At 43.6% G+C, this 26796-nt stretch overlaps 1 protein-coding gene across 2 annotated transcripts in view; it reads left to right on the forward strand.

The window, feature by feature from the left end:
• The window catches only part of iqsec1a (IQ motif and Sec7 domain ArfGEF 1a), a 98392-nt gene that overhangs the window by 27210 nt on the left and 44386 nt on the right, over positions 1-26796 (forward strand). For both annotated transcript variants that reach the window (XM_073471049.1, XM_073471047.1), the window contains exon 3: positions 913-1020. In XM_073471049.1, coding sequence (XP_073327150.1) covers positions 913-1020 — 108 coding nt within the window. The remainder of the gene's footprint in view (positions 1-912; positions 1021-26796) is intronic.

The following is a 26796-nucleotide window of genomic DNA, read 5'->3' on the forward strand; positions in this document are numbered from 1 at the left end:
TGGAAAACCCATTTACAATGTTGAAATAAGTCTTTGTGAAGGAGGTCTCACGAACCTTAGAAAAGGAATTTGAATTGATAAAAGGCTATTGGAAATGTGTCTAGTCAAAGATGCACTATGTAATTTTGGGAAGGACATTTTTAGATCTCTATTGATTGATTTTAAAGACTGAATAAATTGAATAAACAAACTGACCTTGACGGACAACACAATTTCGTACTTTTTCACTTTATTTATATTTGGTGGACCCTGCCACCTTTCTAGCTTCAAACAGTGTTCTGGGGACCTTATTTTACAACTAACAGCTTGTTTATTCAGTTATGGGAAAAAAATATGTATTTCTGAGTTTGTATTATTACCTCATTAATATTGTAAATATAACATTTCTGAGTTTTCATTTATTTTGCACCTTTAATTTAATCAAAGTAGAGATGATGCTTTGTCTAATCCACAGTATAGGATTTCACATACCTTAAATGCACCAAGCTTGTTTGAATCATCCTGTAGTTTGATATGCAGGACATGCAATAATACTGTAACAAAATCAAAAGTACTATCATCAATAATGTAAACTGTGTACAACTTGCAGTCAATGGGCCAAAGCACACAAACACTGATCTGGCCTTTTAAGTGGAATATTTATACCCTTTGATGCAATTCCTCCTAAAAAGAAGTTGAAATACAGAATTTGATAGTACCTGGTTCACTGTGTGTCGAATGCAGTACAGTCCTGAAATAATCGGTGAAAGTACACAGAGTCACGTATTCCCAGTGAGAAAACCTCTGAGGGAAAGCGGATGATTATAATTCAGAGCAGTCACATGACATTTAAAGGTTTTGTTTTACATCTGCCCTTCTGTGTCTACAGTCTGAGAAGTGTGTTTTGTCTTAATTTGGTTTCTTCTTTCACAGGAGACATGCCTCCCTACCTGTGGAAGTCATAGAGAATCCTGGGATTTTAGTGTCTGAAGGCCGCAGAAGAGTCATCCCATGCCGCAAATGGAAGTCGGCGTCCTTTGGGTACAGTAAGATGTTATTTTTTATGATTATGTGCTTAATGTTTGTCCCATGAGTACTGCAGCATTTCCAGCACCAATTTCCCAGCAGTCTTTTTCTTGCCTTGTTAATCTAAAAGTCATCACGGCTGCCCTGGTAATAAGCCTCTGTGTGGCAGATGCATCAGTCGTGACAGCTTGACGTCTGCAAACTTCGCTGTCTTCTGATGTTGGAGTCTTCGCAGCTGCTCTCCTGTCATCAGCCTTTTATGACACAGCAGTTTCAGCCCTGCACTGTTGTTTTCCTGATTCGTATAATGAACTCCGGTGGCCAAATGCACTATAGAAAGAGATCATTAGGTTTAGCCTTAATGAAATATGATCCCTGCTTATGTGAGCCGTCATTGCTGCTCACCCATTAGCCTGTGCTGAGCTGGGAGCTTGAGAGAGCCTCAAAAAACAAAGAGATGAGTGCAGTCAGTCGCATCGGTGGGACAGACTTGGGGGCTTCAAACGGCTGGAGAGAGTTTCAAAGATGCCTCCTACAGTAGTGCTGTGTGCTTCATCATCAAAAAGCAATGTGCTCCTAATCCATAGCCCACTGTTGGCTCATGTGCAGCCCCAAAATAAATCCCAATGCATAGTGGGAACATTTTCTTTTTTCGTTCTATTTTTAAAGGAGTTTCTGATGAGTAGGAATATCTGTGGGTTGTTTTTAGACCTTGATAACGCTGCAGAAATGAGGATATGCTTTTTGCTGTTCTATTTGTGCTCTCTCTGATAGTCCCCATGTGATTGTTGCTCTGTAAGTAATTTTCAAGCACAGCTGAAAGCTAATAGGTTAAATGGATCATGACTGTAAACAAGAGGATGGCTGTGATTGGAGGTTGATTGTTTTTCCTCTTCAGCCCAGCAGCGTTGTTTGCTTCTGTTTAGGCTCACCCGTCTCACGCAGAATCACAATAATCAGCCTCTCATTAGCAAATGATGACCGTGCCTTATCACAGGGGACATGCTCCCATCAAATATCATCATTTGACTTTACAGGTTAATTTCAGATGGTTTTTTTATTGCTGTTTCCCAGAGGTAATTATCAACATATTAAAAAAGTATTCACCTTATTAATTGCTCCTGTGATACAATGCGCAATTTATGGCTGCAATCTATGAGCGCGACTTCCAGGATGTCATGTCACTTCACCTGAACCGGCGTTTTCCATGGTAACGGAACACTAATCCTCTTTCTTAGAGCGATTGGTAAGCCTTTCATTCATTCATGAAGATCTACGTTCGCAAATTTAGTAAATACCACTTACACTAATTTTCAGTCCCTCCACGAAGTTGCAATTGCCAGTTACGACTGTAAATGTTTTGTCCAATCATCACAACTTTTCTGCAAATTTGACCAATCATCATAACGATGCATCGTTTGGACAAAGTTGCAAGGTCGTGCAGAATTCACAGAGAGATTTGCGATTGCAATATCACTAGCCCGCTTAGCCCAGCCCTTCTTAAGCCTTGAAAGTGCCTGCCGGTGCATCAGTTATGATACTTGGTTACTTAAGCTAGTTCCCCAGAGCACTGTAAGGATCACACTTAATCGTTTCCCTGCAAACCTCGACAGGAAATTCGTGGATATGTCTTGGATATTAGACTATTATTATTAAGGTAAGATGAGATAAGATAAGATGTTCCTTTATTGATCCCCCTTGGGAGAAATTTGCAGGTAACACAGCAGTACAGAGGGAAATAAGTAGCAGCACAAGAGTAAGTCTCAAAAAAAGAGACAATATTTCCACAATTAGATATTGCTCTCCTATGTTAGGCGACCAATGGGCTTGCCTCCCTATATGCAAAACAAGTTCTCACTGACACGATTTTGCAGAGGCACTATTGTTGCATCCTGGGCCCTGCGTCATCAGGGATGATTGTGATTGGTTTGCAGAAGTACAAGCAAGCAAGGGCTATTTTCCCCTTATACCAGAATGAGAATTGGTGCAGCCAGACCTTTCTCCAGCTCTGACAAAGCATGTGGAAATATGTCTGGCTATGCTGCCTTTTTTGGTAGTTTTATCGTGTGGATGACAATGAATGTCATTTTGTGTTATAAATGCATGCCCTCAACCCTTTTGTTCAGGGTCAGAATCACACACTCTCACTCATAAGTGACAGAACTGAAAAGTTGTGGCATAAATCAAACAGTAAGCAGACATTTATCATAAAGGCCTTGGTCACCGCTGTTTTCCTGTCATGTTCCACATTAGATCCTTTGGCGAGACAGGGAAGCACCTTTACATGAAGTGATGAAGGTCCTGAACGTGATTTGATCCCAGGATGTTGCGGTTCTGTGTTGTGCGCTGTAAACCAGAGTGGCACTAGAAAACAACATTTTTCACATGAAAATAAAATGTGGCAGAAATGTTGTGTAATCACTCCCCACTGAAGCAGTGGGGCTGTGCGAGGCTCTCACACGGCGATTAATCTTTGTGGCTGTATTTTCTGGCGTCTGTTTGTGTGGCATTAGAAGCAAGCGAGGAAGTGAAATATTAATTGTTGTGCCATTTGTGAGCTGCTGTGCCATGCCCCGCAGTCTGCTGAATCACTCCACTCGTTTTAGTTGTTTTGAGTGAGCATATTGGAAAATTTTAGAGGAAACTTTGAATTATAGAAAGTGTTTGTAGTTGTAGCATTAGTCGGCAGAAAGTTCCCTTGCAAAAAAAAAAAAAGAAATGACTTGCTCTGCTCAGCTGATTTAAGCCTCTGTTCTTTTCAGACATCTGTTAGATGCTGCCGTCGTCTAAAAGTTTCACTAATTCCTGCCAACTCCGGAAAGTTTAAGAAGGTAATGGGAATTAATGGGGCAACTTTGGTGTTGAAGCAGAGTTGCTCACAGAGACCGGCTGGCTCAACATGCTTAATCTCAGCGTTGGGGCAATCTCAAGGGACAACCATTCAGTGCTAGCAGAGCGGCTGTTAGATTGTAATCACAGCAGCCAACCCCAGGGATTCACTGGAATCGTTGCTTTTACTGAATACTTTCTCTTTACCTCTCCTTCTGTGTTTGCATTCCTTTCATATTACTCTCTACCTGTTCTTTCTTGCCATCTACCTCTCTTTTCGCTGCCTCCTGCCCTGGGAACAAAGCAATCACATGCAGAAGCAACATTTGATCAGCCAAAGAGCCACACAGGCGGCGTAATAGCATAGATGTGATAGCTTATTTGCCATGCCTGAACGTGCATATTTGAGTGAGTTTAGTTAAATAATGATGTAGATGTTCGACGATACTGTTTATGATAATTCTGCCTCTAAGCCTGCTAAGATGAGCAGCAGAAGCAGCGTAGAGTAAATTAGCGAGAACTACAACAATAAGCCCACAAACTGTTCAAATTGATTGTGTTCACTTCAGTGCCTCCAGAGTGTAATAGGCAGAGCATCCTAATGCTTGGAGCACAAAGGGAAACATCGTTGTGTCTTTGCAGAACTTGTTTTGTGTAATACAGAGGACAGAACACACAGACAGTGTTTTTTTCTGGTCGTGGTTCTGTTGAAAACGCACAATTTTTGCAGAAAAGGCGAAAGTAAGGAGGAAAGTTTCTTTTTTTGCCAAGTTTCTTGGTCCATTAGGCTTTGTTAAAGCAAACGACTCCAGTACACTGATTAGTTTACAGTGTCCCTTTTTTTCCCAAGAAGCACTTAATTAAAACAGCTTTCAGTGATTGCACAAGAAAGATAAGCTTCGTTTAGGGCTGCAATTAATCATTATTTTCATTATATGTTTATCTGTCTATTGTTTTTTTTCCCCTCAATTCTTCAATTAATAGTTATATGTAAAAGAAAATATCAAATGAAGAATGTCCATCACCAGTTGCAGCAGCTGAATGTGATGTCTTTTAAATTAGTTTTTCTACAACCAACAGTGCAAAACCCAAAGATATTTAAAGCTATTACCTTAGAATGAACTACAGACATGGTAGCCTCTCATGCACGGAGCCGCCATGTTCTACAGTAGCCCAGAACAGACAAACCAAACACTGGTTGAGGGCTTTTCGTGTGTTTCGAATGTTTTAGCAGCCACAATAGGTCGTCCTACATGCTTGGAAGAGGAGCGTGAGGGGAGGGATGTTTATTTGTGGTAGTTTTCATGGTCACCACTAGATGCCACTATATCCTACACACTAGACCTTTTAATTTGAAATACACATAAAAGCAACAAAACTTTATTTTTTACCTCTGCGAAGGAGGTCATGTTTTCACATGTGTCCGTTTGGTGGTTGGTCGGTTTGTCAGCAGGATTATACAAAAACTAGTGAACGGATTATATCAACCTATCACTTTTCCACATCACAATGGAGATTATGATTCCATATGCATTGTTTTGTTGTCCTAGTGGTTGGCTGTTACAGATCTGGTGAGTTCAAGTTATGGTAAAGCAGTTATGGGTGGTTTGAATTTAGTGTGATACAGGGCTATTGAGTTTGTATTAGGCTTGATTTAATTAAAGCGGACTGTTTGGCCTTGGTGGAGGCTTGTGCTCTAATGAGTGCCATTCTAGTTGCTTGATTAAACCATTATAAAACAATAATTAAGACTAGAAGGAGCAACAAGGCTACATTTTTGCTTGATTTGACAAGTTTAAAAAATGAAATATCGTAATTGTCGCTGATTAATTTGCTGCTGATTGAGTAATTAATCCACTATTGATCACTCTATTTTCGTTAACTGACCAAATTACATATCTGAATTTGCCGTCCTTGGTTCAGATGAAAATTGGGGAAAAAAAAAAAAGTCTGGACGAAATTCCATTGGCTGCAGGATTCAGCACCTTGGAGAGGGAAGTGTTTCCATTAATGTGACTCCAAGGGTGTCACACATGACTACACACTGTTATCTCCACCCAGTAAAATTAACCAGGATGTAGCATGTGCATTGATGCGTCCAGTATATTAGAATATCTGAAGCTGAACGGAAGAGGTAGATTACCTGACCTCTATCAGAACAGCCCACATCACATTAACGTGTTCCTCGAGGTGTTCAATGTCTTTCCAATCGTGACTTGTCCTCGCTGCTCTCCAGCACCGTTGGACCCCGGAGCAGAGGGCGAGCAATATAGGCATAAAAGAGCAAAATGTTAAAAAAGTTAAAAGTGAATTAATTGAATGAAAGAAGGAGAAGTACTATAAGCGACTGGACTTTATGAAATGGATTCTTTAATGGTTGCCGTTGGGTACAAGAATGGCTCAACTGCCAATACAAGTGTAATATCTGTTATACCGCACAGGAAAGGGGATGAAAACAGGATGAAATTCATGAATCCAGGTTGCAGATAGCTTCAGCTGCGCTTGCTATGACTGGCAGAGTGAGCTTTAGAGCCACCCAACTGTCTTCTTTTCAGGCTCTATGCCAAACCTACTGGACACAATGTCAACATTACAATTACCTATGAAGGCTGTGAAGTTCCCTCATTTTCTAAATGTTCTTTTTCCTTTCGTATCCCTCCTTCTCTTTCAGTCCCAATCGCTTCCCCATGTCCTCCTCCATTGCCTCTGTGTAGGGGTCCGTTATAAAAGTAAAACCATTGTGGCAATATCCCCCACTCTTTTGTCTTTTGACTGTTACATTTCTCCCGCTCGCATTGTCTTGCCACGACTGCTGATTTTCGAGTGCTCTGCGGCAGCGAGAGGTGAGAGCAGGAAGTGTGCTCGTGTCAGGTGAGAAAGTGAAAGTGGAGCAGTCAGCCCCGGCCAATGGGGATGCAGGATTGCAGCTTTATTGTGAGACAGGATAATTGCTCTATACGGTCTAGTGAGTGGAAAATAATCTGAATTTATCTGAAGGCATGTGGCTGCAACTTGAAAGGAAGTGTTACAAAAGCAGCAGTGTCATATATTATATGACCAGATCTGATGTAGGAATATAGATGGCCTCATCAATAGAGGAAACGTCCTCTATTTGTGGCAGTTCCTCGGTGCTATGAAACCACATGAAGAAAAAAAGCGTGTTTTTTCTGAATGGGGTTTTGCCTGTGCAGTAGCTGCTGTATTCACTGCCTGCAGCTGCCTTCTAGTTCAGTCCTGTCCAGAGTTAAGACCTCTCTGCACCCATCGAGCCCAGCTCAAGGCTGAATGGAAGCTTTTAAATACCCAAGATGCTCTCCTATTCCTTTTTCCTTACTTCACGCCTCTCTTTTGATTCCTTCCTTCTCCCACTCGATCAAAAAAAACCTTCTCTGTATTCTTCCCCTCTCTGACTCTGTTTATCTATCTGTACCTCTCTCTTTCTTTCTTCTCAATTAGGAAAACACATCTAATTTGATTAATAGATACATGCAGGGGCTTTACAGGAGATAAAGGTAAGGCTAGGCAGTCATGGGTAAGTGTAAATCTTCCTGCAAGCCGTTTATATCCTGCTCTTAAAGCCCCCAGGGTAGTACCGAAAGGTCATAAAGCTGCTAATAACGCCCTGCTCCGTTTATTTGTGTTCTGGGATCTGATTCGACGTCAGACCGTTAGGGCAGAGCAGAACCAGGAGCTCCATTTCAAGTCTAAATAATTCAGATGCTTAATGATATTCATTATCGTGAATGACTATTTCAGAACAGAACCTGTGATTATCTCCAGGCCCTCTAATAATACCACTGCAGAGCCTATTGATTCCTGAGAATGGCCTGCCTGCCTTGGCGGGATCACAGACCCCCAGCCTGCCTGCTGGAAACAGCCAGCGTGCCATTTAGTGACGGTTGGAGGCAGGAGGGCAGCTCATGAGGCTGTGACACAGCCGCAGGGGTGAATATGGTGACACATGCTGTAGAAAATGGAAAAGTATTACCATATAGGTTCATGAACCCTGTACTGAATCTGTTTTTGTGTGTATTCCACATGCCGCTTTCCTCCTCTGTGAAGCCTTGACAATATCTGAGGTCATTTGGAAAAGGGCTTAACGACACAGTAAACATTTATTATATGTGGCAGCAAACAGTCCTCTGTAAATGAAGGAGCAGTCGTTGTGTGCAGGAGTTAGTGTCGGTTTAAAAAAAGCAGTAATGAAAGTGCCTTCCGCCTCCCATAAAATCCAGCCAGTTGTATGAATTCTTTCTTTACTGGCCCTTTTTTATTTACTGCTGTAAGTATTGTAAAGTTTTGATTTCGCCAGATGGGAAATCACAACTGCACAATGATTTAATAGACCTATGAAACAGAAGGCCCACTTCCATCATGTGTTTGAACTCTTGGGAAAAGCTCTGGGCTGTCTTTGAAGTTCCCAGCTCCTGTTTCGTCATCACATTCTCTAAGAGTTAATTACAGGCTCCGTGCTGCGCTGTGAGGCGCGATCACTGGAAAACACACAGTTTTGATTCTGGCCTGCAAACGGCCATGTGGCTTATGATAAGTTGCTTTGAGTCTCGGCAACAGAGGAGAATGTGAGGCTCTTTGTGCCATGTGCCTTTCACTTCACTCAGTTGAGCCTTTTGGCCGAGAGAGAAAAATTCCCAATGTGTGTGTTTGCATGCGTTGCTGTTTTGTGTGTGTGCCTTCATTGTTTTTCAGAGGCCACGCCACACATAAACGGTTCTGAAGGATTGTGACACAATACAATAAAGCCTGGCCAGCATTAGTCTGTGACAGTATTGGCTGCGTTTCATATGAAATTTGAGGCCCTGTGCTATTTAAAGATTAGATTGATTTAAATTGATGCTGCACCATCTGATATTCAGTCATGGTTCACTGCAAAATGTCTGTTTACACATTTAAAACATGCAGCTTTTGCCTTTTTTCCAGGCAGTAAAACTGACTAACTTTAAATCGATATCTTTGCAATAATTAGCTCCACCAAGAGGTCTTGTTTTTACCTGTGTCCATTTGAAGACTGAACAGAAGAATACACTGTACACTTGTTCAAGGTCTTCGGGTTGTGAAGACGTTACCCAACTCTCTTGTCAGTTTGATATCTGCTTATTCAAAGGCAAAAGCCGTGTATCGGTGTGGAAGCACAAGATTACCTTCACTCTGTAGCTTCAACCATAAACCTTTTGAGACACATATCAACTAGCAGGCCGTCTCAGTAATTGGTCATGACATTTTCAACGTTATGGTGACAGCGGAAGACGCAGCGCACTTGTTTAATATTAATCACTAGTATTTTCTTTCATCGGATGGGGAGAAAACCCCTCTCGTAGTCTGCACACTGTACGCATGAAAAAGCAGCTTAATTATAACAAAATGTGTGTGTTTTTTGTGCTCCATCTCTGTAGGGCTGGAGTTTGTGTAATCTGCAACGTGCCTGAGGTAAATGCAGCTCTTCAGCAGTAATGAAAAGACACCCAGGTGTCTATAGCTAGGAAAGAAATCATGTGTGACAGTGTGATTTTGAAAGTTGTTATAGAAGATTCAAGCGCAGCTGATGTGCCTCGAGCCCAGTGTAAACATGCTGGAGCATCCTTTTTTCTCAACCGATGCTTTGCTCTCTCTCTATTACACACTGTCACTTTCACTGGTAAAGTAGATATAGTGAGAGATTAGTGATACGGCGCAACTCTCACACATAGCTTATCCTTCCATCAGCTCCGTGCCTCTGTAATATCATGCACAGGGCCTGCTGAGTGTTTCAGATCTATCCACCAGTCTGATTGGAGGCATTTGCAATTCCACAGTTCTGTATCGCTGCTCGCATCGCGCAGAGGGAGGGCTCGCGGGGATGAGGTGACGGAGCAAGGAGTAGCACACCATTCCCCGGGAAATAAGACTGGAGAGCATGATCGCCTGTTCTCAGCTGCCTTTCCAGCTCCGCTTCTCAAAAGGAGGGATCTGTCTGGCATAGGTGTAATGAGATATTAACAAGATGCCACTGCTGCTGAATGTATGATCTCTTTGTGTGTTGTGGGGAAGAAATCTCCTGCGGGTGAGGAGCAGAAAGTGCAGACGACAGAGGGATTAGATTGAGATTGTGAGAATAGAATGGGTCATGCAATAATAAGCATAAATGAGACATGCAAAAGCCGAAAAACCTGATCAAGGAGCCCTGGAGTAGCTTGTCACTGTGCCTTTGTATGTGTGATATTGCATATAGAGGGCATAATAAATACTAAATCACCTCCTCATTTGAAGGCTGACTGAAGACTCACATGCCATGGAAAATACTAGAGCCTGACATATATCGGCTGGCCAATATTATCAGCTGATATTTGATGCTGGCTAGAATGATCTCTCTCACTTAGACAGTGATGATGACAAAGGGTGTCACTGTTGTTTTAGGAGTGGATATAAGCCTATTGGACAAATATCAACCTAATCGCCAGAATAAATGTGGACAATGTATGTTTCAGAAAACTTACATTCCGTTACGTTCCAATTTAACGTTTCTTTCGGTCCAATTTTCAAACCAGTCTTGTGACAATGCTGTGCTGATGGTCTGGTTAGGTTTAGGCACAAAAGCAACGTGGTTAAGTTGAGGAAAAATGTTTTTTTGCTTAAAATGCTTTTTCTTTTTTTTGGTGGCCAAAATCACAGCTGGGGATGTCTCCTTAAAAACACCCAAACAACCAGAAAATAAAAGATTTTTGTCGGCACTAGCATGGCTAAAAATTACTGCACATTTTACCCCTGTAGACTTATTAGACGGCTGAGATTATTGGTTACCTTTCAGATGAAGATTGTGCATGTTCTTTTCGGCCGGTGACCACTTACAAAAATTAGCTTTTAGTTGGGGGAAAAAATGAAAATGAGCTGTGGTTCGATCCCTGACTTTGGCTTAGGCTTAAGTGTCCTTGGGCAAAATACTGAACCCCAAATTGCTTCTAATGGATGTTCCTTCTGTGCTTGAGTGGATGTGTGAATGGCTTTGAGTAGCTGATAGACTGAGAATAACAAAAATAACAAAGTTTAGAGAAAGTTCACAAAATGAATACTAATTTGTGTAGCAGAACTTTGGTTTTTCTTCTTTTCAACCCTTTTTAATCATCTGACAACACTCCATCTTGACCTTTTGGAGGGGGCCTGACCCCTAGGTTGGGAATCATCGAAGTGTATAGAGAATAATTAACAACCAGCTAAAATATATATCATACAATGTAGGGGATTTTTCTGCCTAATGAGTACTTTTGATACTTAGATTTTGCTTCTAAGTAAGGTTTAAATGACTTTTACTTGTAATGGAGTATTTTCAGTTTACAGTATTGGTACTTTTACTTAAGTAAAGAGTCTGAGTACTTCTTCCAACACTGGAAATCATCAGATGTGTGTCAGTGGTGCTGCTATAGCTTCACATCAGCATCACTGCTTATTGAGAAGTCGAAACATCTACGATGGCAGCAGAGAGCCTCAACACAGGTCTGAAGGGTCAAGGATGACTCTGTCTCTGCTTCACCGTCCGAGACAGAAAGACAGCTCTTTATTTGTTTGGCCTGCGATGAGAACCTCGTCTGTCTTCTGCCTCTGATGTCCTCAGGCTTGAGGCCAAGTCAGTGACAGAAGGAGCCTGTGCACAGCGCTGTGCCCTCTGCCAGCGAGCTACAGAGAGGCTGCGCTGTGTTGTTACATGGAAAAAAACAAAACAGCAGGGATACTAAACCTCTCACCCCTCGTCTCCGGCATAGGGTAGAGAGGTTGGGTCCTATCTCAGGGGAGTTCAGTTTTTCCAGCTGTTGATGCTAATTGGAGTGGTTAGAAAAATGTTTTCCGTCATAGTTTTAATCAGAGCAGCTTCCTGAAAAACGAGCATAAGAAGGCTGAAATAACTGTGGCTAACATGGGCTCTGGAGTTTTCTTTAACTGAAATATGCTGTGGTAAAGCACATTAACAGTATAATTTATGTTAGCTCCTGGGTCTTAGTGCCGTGGCATCTTTCTCCTCACTGAAAATAGTTCTTCGACACTGCATATGTTTGATTAATGTTGCTAAATTAAGCATACAACATGTGTTTTTCCCGCTTTCCTCACCCGAGGGACATGTCCCAACATCAGTAATGACATTGATGACATCAGGCCGATGCAGAGGTGATGCACTGCCATCTTGTGGTTTGCAGCTCTCAGTGCTGTGGTGAACGTCACTTCTCTCCTACCTGTCTCTATCCCTGTCACTCTCTCTCTCTTCCCGATGTATTTGAAGCGGGCTGGAGTCTCAAGAGAGGAGACGGGACCCCCTGCAGAGCAGCTCAGCTGAGGGCTGAATAATGCTTTCTACTATTAGGCACAGACAGTCCCACCAGCACTGTTGTTCCTACACAAAGAGAAAATACAAAAACACTGCGCAAAGAACATACTGTTTCCCTTGTTAAAGCTCGATAAGATCCAAGAAAGCGAATCACAGTCAGAGGAGAACAAACAGAACGCACTTTGATGGGAATAAAGTGATGAGAAGTTTAAGTGTACAGAATGTGCTTTTTGTGATCTCCAGCACTTTTATATCTCTGCTATCTGTCTTTATATCAGCCAAGGCAACTCAGCAGAGACTGACAGCCAATTCCGCCAGAAACAAGCGATGTCAGGAAAGTCTGTGATTTTCAATTCCAGCTGAGAAACTCTTGAGTTTTGTTTGTCTTCTTTTTTATCGGATATATACAGCATACATCACATTTTTATTCATGATTGGTCTGCAGATTCATTATTTTATGAACCGATTTGTTGCTTTGCCAGAAAAGACACCAGAGTAAACGAATGCCAATCTTCATATGCCTTCTTATCCTTTACTTCACTAACATAAGTGCAACACTGCGAAAACTAAATGTATTGTATTTGGAAAAATAGGGATGCTAATGCCACTCCACTGGGTGTTTAATTAGATAATTTACTGATGATTCCCATGATGAGAAAGGGCCTTGCAATTTCAAGGAGATGTTCCGCACATGTTCCATCTTTTGTGATTGACCTTGTTTTGCTCGCCCTGGAGTTACTGCAGAGTCATCTGGTCATGTGCCGCAGAAAAAACATGTTAAGATCATCAAATTCCATCCTAATCTGTGTCGGATGTGCAAACACTTTTCACGGCCAACAGTGTATAAAGATAAAGTCTTCTGTTATCCACGCAGCATGCATATCTGTTTGTTCTTTTGTGAGAAACTGTTACTCACTGGTTTTTGTCAGACGTATAATGCACGTCAGGTGAGCGCTGGTTATCAATGGTTGCCATGTCCACGAACAAATCGTACGGTGAGGGCTGTTCTTTATAGAGCTTCTTCTGCCTGAAATATTGTCCTCGCTGACATATAAAGTTGATTTTACTTCTCAAAGTCACAGAAAACAGAAACCGATCATGTCCCATAGATGATAGTTTGGTATTGCTGTTTTGGAACCTTTTTAGATTGTTTTCTTTTTGTTGTTTATTGTTTTCAAGCTGCTATTGTCTCTCTTTCTCATTTCTAGAGTCTTTACATTCATTTTCTGATCTTTTTATTCGTCTTGTTCTGCCTTCATTGTTTTATTGTATGTTTTTATTGTTGTTGTCTTTATGTGGACTCCGGGAAGACTAGCGATGTCTTTGTGAAAGCTAATGTGGATCCAGTTACAGTAAAACATATGCTATCAGACTGGTTTCCTTACGTTTAGTAACTGTAAGCTGTTAGATCTCCAGTTGGCTCGTTCTCCAGGAGGACAGACACGAGGCAATTAGGATGGAACTCATCAGTATGCATTTCCTGTGACAGTGAAAGCTTCTGCAGTGTGCTCGTCGTGTATGCATGTAACAAGTGTGTCTGTGCTTTGCGTGTGCTTTGTGCGCTGCCATGCTGGAAAGCCTTGAGCAAACAGTCCTGCACTCAGTACGACTGCTATAGTCCAGCAGCTCACATCGTGCACCAAGGCCAGCTGGATTAAAAGGGGCCATATGGTGACAGCGGAGAGCAGAGGGGTTGGCACAAGAAGGCAAACATATGCAGTATTTTTACATCTTAAAGGCCATGAAGCATAATGTCTTGATGTTTGCAGGGCCACGCTGGACCAGAAAATTCAATTTCAACACTAACTTTAGCCTCCGACATGTTCTCCTTTGTGTGTGCTTGTGTTTGTTCTGAATGTGTGTGTGCATGTGTGGGGGGGCATTAAAGCCTGCACTCTTGTGTTGAAAAGGGTATCACTGAAACCATGAATTTAAGGTTATTTGTCAATTTGAAAGAGCATCCTGCTCACCGCTCTGCCCCTCCGTCTGTGCGTGTGTGCCCTGACTACTAACACTCAGCTCGGGGTGTGTAGATACACACTCGGTGTGGATGAGAATGGAGCTCACCGTTGCCCCTGCCAGAGCCCCTTCCCCCCACAACCTTTCGCCATGTGTGCACACACACGTACGCACAACTGAGTTTTACTGGAACACCTCGCTAATGAAGTGTCTCTGTGCTCTATACAGTAGTCCTGCTAAGGAATGAGGAGGTAACCGTTTCAAACACCTGCTTGTTAAAGGCTGAAATCGTACGTACACCCAGCAGTGGATAAGAAATGTCAGTGTTTTAAAGGGTAACTCCACCTTTTTTACTCATTAAATTGTGTTTACAGGTCTTGGGAGGACAACTGCATGTGTGAAAACAGTGGCATCTATATCGCCTCCAGTGCTGTCACTCATTGGCTATGTTGCATTGTGGGTAATGTAGGTGCCAGGCTTTTTAAAAGCAGTCCACTGGTCTACCATTGCAGTCCTCAAACACTGTTGGAGAGTTTAAAAACAAATGGTCGCCTATTTTATTACACGCATTCTTCTTCTTTTTCAAAACCTGCAGCCTACATTACCCACAATACAACTTAACCACTGAGTGACATCATTGGAGGCAATGTATCAGATTACATGCAGCTTTCAATAGAGCCACAATATGCTTTATATTACTTTTTTGTCCTATGCAGTAGTACTCCTCAAGACCTGTAAACACACTTTAATGTGTAAAGTTGGTGGAGTTACCCTTTAACCGTAGAGCCTTGTGTAAAAGGGCTAAAAACCTCAACCCAAAGGAAGGTATTGTGATCATTAAAATGAGGGTCTTTCTTTCAACCACGACCTGGCTCAGTAAATGTATTGGCGTGGTGGCCTCCACATTAAGAGACATATTGTGTGTAAGGCAGATATGATGGCCTGAGGGTGGCCATGAAAGCAAAACTCGTCGAGTGCCCAAAATGGAAAGGGAAAGGAAGCATTAACCGACATTAAATTTGATGGCAGTCTGTGCAATAGAGCAATCCTGCTGTGGATATGTGGACGTGAAGTGTTGGACAACGTTGGAGTCAGAAATTGTACAGGGTTTCCACTCTGCGCTCAGCAGGTGAACGCAAACACACAAACAAGTGTGTGCACACACAGACGGCTCAGCGAAGACGGGCTCATGTCACTGCTGGAGGGATCAACACTCGTGCTTGATAATTAGAACCTACACAGGCGGTGTAATTGCAGCGAGATGACGCACATCTACAATTAGCCACTACACAAGTTAATTAACAAAAAGACAAAGGTCTGACAGCACTACTTACCTCGGTGTTAACACTCGATACATCGACAGCCCTTTGTGTGCCATCGAGTCTGTCCGGGATGAAAGGCATCCTCCCCTGGAGACTGTGAGCCATCAGCACAGCGTTTCTATGTCTCCACTGTGTGTATGTGTGTGTGTGTGTGTGTGTGTGTGTGTTTGTGTGTTTGTGTGTGTGTGTGGCTTTGTAAAGTCCTGATGAGAGCTCGTCTCCATAGACACCCCGCTGCCTGCCTACCATTCCGCTTTGGATGCTGTTACCTGGCGAAGGTGTCAACAACAGGACCATCTACTTCATCATGTGGACATGTGGCTTAAACTAGTCTACACTCTCTAGTTGGCGCTCATTTTGACACATTTTGTGGTCAAAACTTCCATTCAGCAACAGAATTAAGATGGACTCTTCAGTAATGTTGCCTTATTTCTGCTTAATATTTCACACTCCCTTTCTGGTTTTGGCATCACTTGTTCATGATGCAATCTCTGTGCAAGCCACATCGTTTCTGCTTCACCAACTTCGTGTTACTGACACTATAAAGTCTAGAAACACAACTCCTGGTTTTCCTTTACTTATCTCATCTGTCTTTTTTTCTGCAAACATCATCAACCCAGACCTTCACAATACCTTTACCTGTGTGCACCATTCCTCATTAGACTCATTAGAAAGCCTCATCTGTTTTTAAAGACACTCCAGAGAAAAAAAAAAAAGTGCATTGATTCCAGAAGGGAAAGAGATGGAGAGGGAGGGGAAGGGGTGCGAGTATGTGAGAAGAAGAGTAATGAGAAAGTAGAGAGAAGGAGAGGAGAGAGGGAGTGAAAACAAAATGGGAGGGAGGGGAGAGAAGGCATGATAATGAGCCCTACCTCTGACACATCCTCCTGTTTCTATGGAGACCAAGGAGCCAATCCTGTGGCCCTGCTGAGGACTGTACTACTCAGAGCAGATCAGAGGGTGGAGAGAGGCGTACGCAGATGCTTCTGTGTTTATGAGAGGCAGTAAAACCTCCCAGTGGCTCTCCTGCAGGTTGTGTCCTTTTGCTTTTCATTCAGGAGTGGCAGCCTCCCAGGCACTGGCACCTGTGAAGAATTATCAGTCATCCACCTTTAAAGCTTCTCATCAGACATCAGGCTTAACAGACAGCTCCTTTAGCTTCTTGAATCTATGAACCACCACCTCCCCCCCTATCCCTTCTTATCCTCCTCCTCCTCCATCACCATCACCAGCCCCCCCCACCAGCCGCCTGCCTCTTGGATGCTCCTTGTTACATCACACACACTGCTATCAGGCAGCCTGTGTTTGTGACTGGGAGGGAGAGGAAAAGGAGAGTGAATGTGAGTGAGCCTGTGTGCGCACACCATCCCACCGTCGAGTCCCATTGACCAGCATACAGGATGGACAAGCCAAGCGTGTGGCGCGCCGTGGTGAGCAGCACGGACCCCAGGCGAACGCGGGACCCCGGGAGCAGACCGGGCTCCGCCATGGGTTACAGGCTCTACGACATGTGAGTAGAATGTTCAGCATGAATGCTCTCAGATAGGTAGACAAGGTTGGGCGGCGCTGGTGTAGCTCCCATTCATGGAGACAGCAGTTGAGTGGGTGGTGGTGTAAAACACAGTGTCTACCTCTGTAGTGTCTCTGCTGAGTCACTTATGGCATCCAGACCCCTCTCATGTTCCCTTCCTGTGCTCTTAGTAAACAATGTCTCTCTCCTTGGGAGGGGCGGCGAGGCGGAACATGTTTGTGTGAATTAGATGCGAAAAATTTCACATAGATGGATCAATAACATGTGGTGAAACGTGTGTTGTGCTGCATTTGTGAGCCGACCATTATGACTAAAATCACAACAGAGTCATGTGAGCGATGGTTTAGGAGCCTCAGGCGGCTGGGAAAAATGACTCATTTCTGGAGGATGCTGTGACAGCTCGTACTGGGCGCATGAGTTCCTCACAGCTTCTGCCGTATATTTGTGGGTGTGAGTGTGTCCTCGTGTGTGATCTGTACAATGCGTACGTGTGTGTGGCATTGCTAGAGTGTGTGTGTGTGTGTGTGTGTGTTTAAAATGCGGCTGGGCTGAGCTGTTATTTTGGGGATGGTGATAAATCCTTCGGTCCGTGTGTGGAAATCTTGCATCTGTACTTCTGTAAATCATGTGTCAGTCCTGCTCGGATGAAAGGTGGACAATATTAATTTCACATTCATGTGGGGGTTTGTGTTTTTGTTATAGTGCTGTATGTGAATTTTCGGCACACAGCCTAGTACTCAACTCCTTCAGTATTTAGCTGAATAAGCATTCTGCTGCCTTGTTTCTCCGCAGAGGCACATTTAAGTTTGCTTCCCTCGCTGTAGTGCGCGTCGTCTGCATCACTTTGCAGCCTCTCATTCCTTTACAGCCCCATGTGCGTGAACACTTGAATTTTTCACACATGTACTTACCAGCTGGTGCATAACGCTGAGCTGAATTACCCTGTCATGTCATGATCTAGCACCATACATGGGGATCAGTCATCTTAATGAATATGAGACCTTCATGGGTCTCCACTGAGTCCTTCACAGGCAATCTGCCCCTGCCTTTCACTGACTTAAATCTCTGTCTTGTTTCCATGTGTGCAACGCACATTAAGCCATGAATGCATTCCTCAGTTTCTCAAGTTCCTTTTGCATACCAGTAATTATAATTTTATTACATGCTGCATTCTGTTTTTGTTTCATAACAGGCAGTTGAACATCTCCTTCTGGCTACGGTTATGAGATACTTTAGCTGCTGATCTCTTTCCTTCCAGCTTTAGTCCAAAGAAACCACAGAAAGTCACATGACCGGGCTGAGGGACAGAGCCCAGGAAGGTTAAACTGTGGTGCAATTCGATGACATTGTTAAACATTTGCTGTCTGAAGGGACAGAGGAGATGTGCAAAACATTGACACTAATGTGTTGGTTGGTCTGTCAAACAGGCCGAGGCCCACAGTGTCCAGCCAATACCCCTTTAATGAGGAGCTGGAGCGGGACGAGTCTGTGCTGTTGTAAATGTCATTTCATCATCGCTGGCAAGCCCCAGTCCCTCTGGGATTCTAATGCTGTGCCTACAACACTGGGAGGCCAAGACGAGGATATACTGAGCTTAGCCGAAGGCTTCCACGGCCTTTAAGGATACTACACTCCACTACTCTGGCCTGGAGGGATGCAGAGGTTGCCTTGGGTACAATACTTGAAAATACATCAAGAAGCGTATTTGGTTCAGTTTAGCATGGTGGAACAAACATGCATGCCCTGAAAATGCATTCTCTTCATGTTCAGTGTGTTTGAGAATGAAAAACTGAGGCATCTATAATAAACGATCAAAGCGGGTCTTTTTTTAACCCAAACCATGTTCTCCTAAACTTAACCTACTTAATATTCTTAAAATACTTGATTCTTAAAGTATTTCCATTCCCTAAACCTACACAAACGGCGACAGACAAATAAAAAGAAATTGAAATTTATAAGTGAACAGGATGATAAAATGTTTTGAACGGGATACAAACACCAGTCTCCTGAGTGAGAGTCCTGTACACGTCCCACTCAGACACAACGGTTTGCTCCAGGTGTGGTTTTTGACGCTGTTTTGTAAGTTGAAACGATGTCCCAGGAACAACACGAACAAGAGTCACAAAGCTATATCATCAAAACAATGCGAATGGTCGGTCTTAATTCACCACACGACGAGATCAGACACACCTGCTAACAGCTGATGTTGGTTCCATGTGAGGGCTATGACATGGATCTGTAGATACTTTCCACCGGGATTGCTGCCCCACTTTGTTCTTTAGTAGTTGTTAACCTGACTGGTGCATGAAAAAGCAATAATCGCTTTCTAAAGAATGTGCTCATTTTGGTAATTCCAGATAATGAAAGATATGCATTGGAGTTTTATTGTCCGTGACATTGCACATCCAGGAGTTTCAGTTTTCTGGGTTTCATTATCGCTTTTCTCTACGCAGCAGACAACATTTGCACTGACAAGGTGGCTAATAAACATCAATGGGCTTTAACCTTCATTGAGATAATGCCATTCATTCTCAGAGGGCACTCGTGCTATAAAGCCACTACAGCAGGAATGCCCATTTCCCATGATTGGCTGAGAGGGTTCTGAATGCGATGCCCCCGTTCAAGTGACGCCAGCGCTGATGAAAAATAGAGTGCGTCACCAGAGCTGTAAGGCACTGACAGCATATTCCTTCACTTTGAGCCTCAGCCTTTGACAGCAGAGTGTGCTTGGTCTGCAGACAAAGAGAACTGCCAGCATAGCTCTGAATATGCCTCCACCGGGGACTTCAGCTGCAGGATGCATACTGCTATTGCATGAGACAACAACTACATACAATACACTGGCATTACCAGCACATGGGCTGGCACAGAGCATGCTGTCAGTTCATATGGCATCAGTGAATGGGGCCAGAGCTGGGAGTGAGTCACTTGTTAAAGCAGGGCTGCATGCTGTATGTATGTACGTACAGGCCTGCCTCCATAATAACCCTTTGATTTTTCCCTCGACTGATAGCTATAGTAACATTCCACTGCCATAAATGATTACAGTCATTCTGTAAAGTGAACATGATCGTAGCCATTAAAGCGCCAACATTATTACCTCAGTGATTACACCAAGGACTTTAGAGCCCATGTATTGATCAGCTGTTTGATCTCTTCCTAATGGTTTTGACATTCACACCCTTCGATTTCACTCCTGCTCAATCAAGAACAATCTGACAGAACAGACCAGAATAGAAGTGAACGCCATAAATGAGAATAGATCATCTGAGTGTCAAGAATCACCTCACTGAGGTGTTTCCACAGTGCAGGTGTAAAGAGAGCTCAAACACTCGATCAGTCTGTCAAGCCAAGCTGCCTACTGTACGGTACTGTACCACACTGTACACGACGCTGCAGCAGCAGCCTTTTGGCTTTTGCCAAAATAGCACAAACTTGGCTCCAGCTGAGCTCGGTCAGCTCAGAGGCTGTCATTTGCACACTAAAGCTGGACATCTGCAGGCTGGCACTGAGTTTTCGGTGGCTGACTTTGCATCTGGAGCCGTGTCAGCCATGTGTAAGGATTATCAAACCAGTGGGAGCCGCCGGGCTCTCAGGGGCACATCTCAGTGAGTTAAAGTTTCCTCCAGGGAGCAGCTAGTCCTGATGCATCCGTGGTTTGAAACAGCCCATAATAAGCCCCTGCCTTTGCCAATAGCAACGTCAGAAGCAACAGCACAGAGGAGAGAAAAGGATGAATCTCCAGAACATTTTGTTCCTCTGGCAAAAATAAAAACAGATATGAGGATATGTTTATCAGCAACAATGTTATATAATAACAACCATACCAAGATATCACTGAGCATGTTATCTCGCATATTGGTTCTTATTTCCATGGTGCTCTGTTTACTGTTTTATAATTGGAAAACGCTTTAAGACACTCCTACAGAATGCATACCAGCTGACTCATGCTTATACAATATTCTCTTTATATCAATGTTTGTCACTTTCATGACTCTGGAATTTCTGTGCGTGCAGTGCTTACTTCATACAGGACACACTAAATCCTATCAGGGATTTGTAATGGTGACTCAGTGAAGCGTTCAAATTGGCTCAGTTATAAGCCCGTACACATCATTCGACATAGCATATATATAATTATTAACAGTGATGCAACCACCTTTTCTGTTCTATAGGAGACTTGAGTGTTGTACTACTGTCACGTAAAGCTGGCCGTGTTGGACATGCGTGCTCTGCTGGTGTATCGACAGGGAAAACGGCGCTCTGCATCAGTTCTGTTGCCCGGCCTCAGGTTACAAAAGGCCTTAAAGATAGCTGGCAGAGACCGGAGACTGTGGGATCCACCTCCAACCAGCCACAGAGGATTTTTCCTCCCTTTTTTGTTCTCCTTCTCTTCACTTCTCTGTGTCTGTGCCTGCGCTTTCTGCTTTAATCCAAAGCCAAAGCTGGAGGAGTGAGTCTGCTGTTATTATGGATTTCTCCCCTCCTCATCCTCTGTGTGTCTTTCTCTCTCTCTCTCTCTTCCTAGTTTTGTCTTCACACCCTCCTTCTCCTTCTGTCCCTTTTTTTCCTCTCCACCTATCTCCTGCACGACTGCTTTCAGGCTGCGGGCTAAACAGCTGTACTGTACGATCTGTGTGGTGCAAGTGCTTGTGCTCATGCAAACTGTTCTGTAACTTTCATGTAAGATTTTCTCCCCTGAGCAGCCCTGTAAAATGATATGAGACGATATTATCTGCCCTGTAGGATAAACTAGCATGCTTCTGTGCCTCCCTTTTTTGTCAGTAATGGTATCTCCCTGCTGACTGCAGGAGTTATGTTTTTATCCCAAACAGGCGAGGAAGCAAAACTGCGTGACACATCAGTGACGCCCATATGCAAAGAGTTGAGGTTTCACACAGTAAACCACCACCCTAAATCATCCTGAAGCATTTTCCATGCAGCCATCATTAACTGTGTTAAATGGATGTTGTTTTTGTGTAGAGATGTTCAAGTCGGCCACTAGAGATCTGAGGTATGCCACTTATTGAATGCCTCTCTGATGCGGCATGAATAAGAAATAAATTCATTTCCATGATGTATTGTGTGGATGTGCTCCGAGTGAATCAGCATGCCTGTCAGACTCCTCATTTCCCCGATCACATCAGCTCACTGACTCTCAAGCTTTGAAAGCGTGCCAGTAACTCCAGTCGGCCACCAGGGGGTGAACTTTTCTAACACATGTATGTGTGAAGGACAAGTAAGAGCTGAGGTTCCTCTGTATACTTTAAATCCTATTTGTGGTGATTACATTTTTTATCATGCATTTTTAGCACAACACACCTTTTAATTTATGATACATGATGTTTATTTTGCTGTCGGTTTGAAAGGGAGGCCTGTAGGACAGACAGATGATCAGGGTTAGGGTGAAGGCTGTTGCCCAGTGTGGCTCTTTTGTGGGCAGGATGGCCAGCCCGCAGAAAAAGTAGATTTTAACGTCCACCCACAGCTGTCATCTTCTCACATGTCTATATCCTTCACGTCCTTGCTCCAGGTTCTTATCCATGGATTGTTTCTCCAAGCTGATGAGGATTCCATGTCCTCTACTTTTCATTCAGCTCCCCATTTCACTACTTCTCACATACACTTGACTGGAGGATTTTCTGCGGCAGGCTATTTTCTTTTGAAGTGCTTATTGACTGTACATCTCCTGCTCAGCATGGATCATGGTGAAATCTTTAGGACAGCTTATCAGCAATTGACTGGGTCAGTCGCAGGGAGAGGTTGGGTCCTTGCACTGAAATGCTCAATATCGGCCTGCATTAGTGTCCTACAGTATGATGCACCTGCAGCACTCACATGGAGACAATAAGAGTTTGTCGCAAGGCTTTTCACATCAGATCATTTATTCAGTTTGATGGCTGAGCAGATATAATTGTCTGTCTTTTATGGTCTTTTGATCTCTTAGACAGAGTAGATTGTTATTGATCCACCTGCAGTGCAATGGACATTACAGTCATGAAGGAAGGAAGGAACTGTCTGTCATATTTTCATATCCTCACCAAATATCTGTCATATTTTTATATCCTCACCAAATATCTGTCATATTTTCATATCCTCACCAAATATCTGTCATATTTTCATATCCTCTACATACTTCTTACCCAAATATTGACTTACAAACACATGCTTTTGCTAGGATTATGCAACCAATTTCATAATTGACCTTGACTCTAACCTCTGCAGAAATGCTTTGACGTTAAAGGTTTAGGACATCACGAAGGTGGAAAAAGCATCAAAATGAAAGCACGAGTTCAGCCAAAAATGAAAATGTATCAACTCCTCCCCATGTAGATGGAAAGTCTGGTGAAGTTTTGTAGAGCTTCACAGTAAAACAGATAATTATTGAATTTTCATTTGTAGCTGAACTTATTCCTTAATGGGGAATGGGTGTGGTCTGATGGCCCAGCAGGCTGAGGCACTTTCTATGGAACCATGTAGCTTTAAGGTCCCGGATTTAAACCAGTCAGGCAGCTTTGGTGCACGTTTACCCTCCTTCCTCCCATATTTTCTGTCTCTTTCCACTCTTAACTATTCAAAAATGCTAGTGAGTAATGTGTCACTGGATGCACCGCGCCCTTGTCAAACACTGAAATACACTGTACGCTGGCAGCCTGCACATGTTAGCTCACATCTAGCACGATTTAGGTAGAGGCATGCATCGTGAATAGTGGAAAGAATGTTAATTTACCAGGCACCACACACACACACATGGGCATGCCAATGCATGCCATGTTGAGCAGTCTATCCATCTTGTTATTAAGTCATATCCTGTTGTGCCTGTTTACACCCTTCCTCAACTCTTCAACCTACAAAAACAAATAATAGCCGGTCCCGTCTCCCTGAATTAAAACCATCTGTGTTTTATGCCAGTTAGTGCTGCAATAATTGCTCTTCTTTGCTTTGACAGACTCTCGCACAGAACAGTGGGGTTTCCACCCACACTTCCCACTGAAGGCAAACTTCACATGAACTAGAAACAGAGAACTAAAAGGGTTCTCCATCTGGCATGACCCACATGAGTAAATCATCTTGATGAACATCAGCTTTTGGAAAGAGTGACAAAAATACTTTTAAGTGCAGTCAGCTACCCTTTAGCAGCAGCCTGAATTCATCTCTGTCGCTAAATATCATCTGATAATCTGCTCTAGATTATTTGTATTTCATGTGAAACAACTAAAGCTGAGTGCAGGAATTTGAACGGGAAGATAATCACACTTGTTTTGTAGGTAGAACGTGAGAGGTTAACTCCCTGAAAGCAAATTGAGATGAAGAGTGCAGATAACAGACCGTGTGGTCATTTTCTGTGAGGTGTGTGTTAAACAGGAGGCCTGAATTGTGACAAAAGGCTGATGAATGGTGCGTAGATTAATTCATTCCTTGGTATCCCTTTTGTTCACATGCTCTCAGTATCGCCTTTGTGCTGCCCTGGCCTTTCTATATGTCTGCTTGGGAAAACAGAGGAAGCCCATATTGTGCCAGGAGGCGTGTGAAAAGAGTCATGCGAAGATCACTTGTGAGATGAAGCTGATCTAGCTATACCAATTAGAAAATGTGTAAATATGCACACACATTAATGCATGTTTGTTTATTTGTGCGTTTGTGTTTGCATATGCCACTCCGATTGTTTGTGTAAATACGTGGTATTGCCAGTGTTTATGTGTGTGCGGACGCTGACAGTGGCTGAATATTGATGAGAGGCCCTCCCACACCACTTTCCCATGACTGCTGGGACTGGGTGGCACTGCAGCGTGGCACTGCACCTCAGGCAGAGAAAGAACAGCACTGTGCTTGTGTTCAAATGCAAAACCCCCTTTGGCGAGAAAAGAGAGCAACATTTAACGTGTCCGAGTCTGACAGCTCTCCTATAGGCGCTGCAGCAGGTCTAAACATGCTGCTCATTCAGACACAAACTTCTGTGATCCAGCTTTAAAACACTGGAAATTCACTTCCACCATTGCGTCATTCATCTCTCAAACTTAGAAATCGGTTCATGAGTCACTCAATTGACCATAACCGAGCATTTGCTCAAACAGTTTAAGTGCAATTGTATCTTCTGTAATGCTTCCATGACCTTGATGAGTCAAATTATGCAACATTTCCTTTCCTTCACTAGACACAAGAGAAGAGTGCCCCTTTTGAAGCTCATATTTATTTGAACAAAGCATGTGTATAAACTCATGTGGTCATACAACATTGCAGCAGCCCCTCCCCGCTGAAAAACCGACCAATCGCAGGCTGCTCTCTGAGGCTTCCATTTGAAGCTTCAGTAGTACGGTAGTGTTGCCCAGCAACCAGAATCGGCACATTTCTGGGAGGTCCTGTGTGGATGGCAGCAGCTGTAAGAGGCAGAGGGAGACAGAGAGAGCAAGAGGGAGAGGATCCGGAGAAGGGGGGACAGAGATAGGAGGAGAGAAGGTTCAGGATTTCATCGGAGGAAGGAGAAAAAGGAGGAGAAGGATGGCTGAGGAGAGAGTCGCGCTGAGAGTGAGAGAAAAGACCCAGCCTCATTAGAAAGTTTGTTCTAGCAGCGGAGGAGGAGACAGAAGAGGAGGCCATTGATGATCCTCAGTGAGTCTGTGCCTGTTCGAACAGGGATGAGCGAGTTTTGGAGGTTTCCTCCCCGTATCCACGCTCCTTCACATTCCAGTACCTGTGCCTGCTGGAGCGGTGCAGAGCTCCGGCTGTAGCCATGATGTCTCAGAGGATCCTGGGCTGACGCACTGTGTTTAGGGACCGGCACAGAGGACAGACTGACTGACCTGGATAGGAGCTAAAACAGAATCAAAGCAGCCAAACTAGTGCTTATTTTGGGAAGGTGGATCTCAAACAATAACACTGGATCCAATCCCATAGCGGGTTCCTAGAAGGCCTGGCTTTTTGGGTTGGTGATGACTGAGACAGGTCCAGGAGTGATGCGGTTGTTCTGGGCGGGTTAAAACCACTCAGGCGGTCATCCAGTGGCAGCGCAAGGCTGGAGCTCCAGAGGAGGACAGATCTGACGTCCATGCCAGGGATTCACTGGCTGAAGAAATGAGCAGGGTCCTGCGCTCGTGGTGCCTTTTAATGTTGTCGGATCCCACTGCTATTCTGCCCTGTTGATTGTCTGAGCTGAGGATGTGGAAGTTCAAAGCGTTTTGCCTGGATTACTGGCATGTGCTGTGTCTGCACCCTCACAACAACTTTTACAAGAGGTATGTTTAAAAAATGGCGGAATCCTGCAGTCATGATTGTTTGAGATCATCTCTCGTACTTCTTGCGCTTTGCGTTTCGGACAACTCCTAATTTTCTGTGAGTGAGTGCTGTGAGCTTGTTGAAGTTGCTGCTTGTGTTGAAGTACTCTCAACATTAAGCAAATCAATATGTTTTAAAACAGACTCGAGCATGGCTGATTGATAGAGAAACTGTTGTGGTGCTCAGCTCTGCACGTTGACTGAGAGAGACATTACAGGGGCGTGCGAGCTGGCTGAACCATTATCGATTTCTCTGAGCGAACCAGGTTACGGCTGTTATTTTGTAGGAGCACTTGGTTAAGTAACTTGGCGCTTGGGCTGATCTTGTTTGTGTCGGTTGTCTGTTCAGAGCTGGCACTGCTGAAAAGAACGAGACGAGCCAGCTCTGACTGAATTCATTCATTCCTGTCCCACTGGGACCTCTTCTCGCTCACCCTTCACCTACTGCATCATCCACGCCTGATTACTGAGTCTAGCTCTGCGGCTCGCATCGAGGTTGACGAAGAAATCCATTTTTTTTGATGAATCTATAATGTGATTTGGGATTTCTTCTTCTTTCACCACAACGTG

Source organism: Pagrus major, chromosome 7 (genome assembly GCF_040436345.1).
Source record: "Pagrus major chromosome 7, Pma_NU_1.0".
In the NCBI taxonomy this organism is placed as follows: domain Eukaryota; kingdom Metazoa; phylum Chordata; class Actinopteri; order Spariformes; family Sparidae; genus Pagrus; species Pagrus major.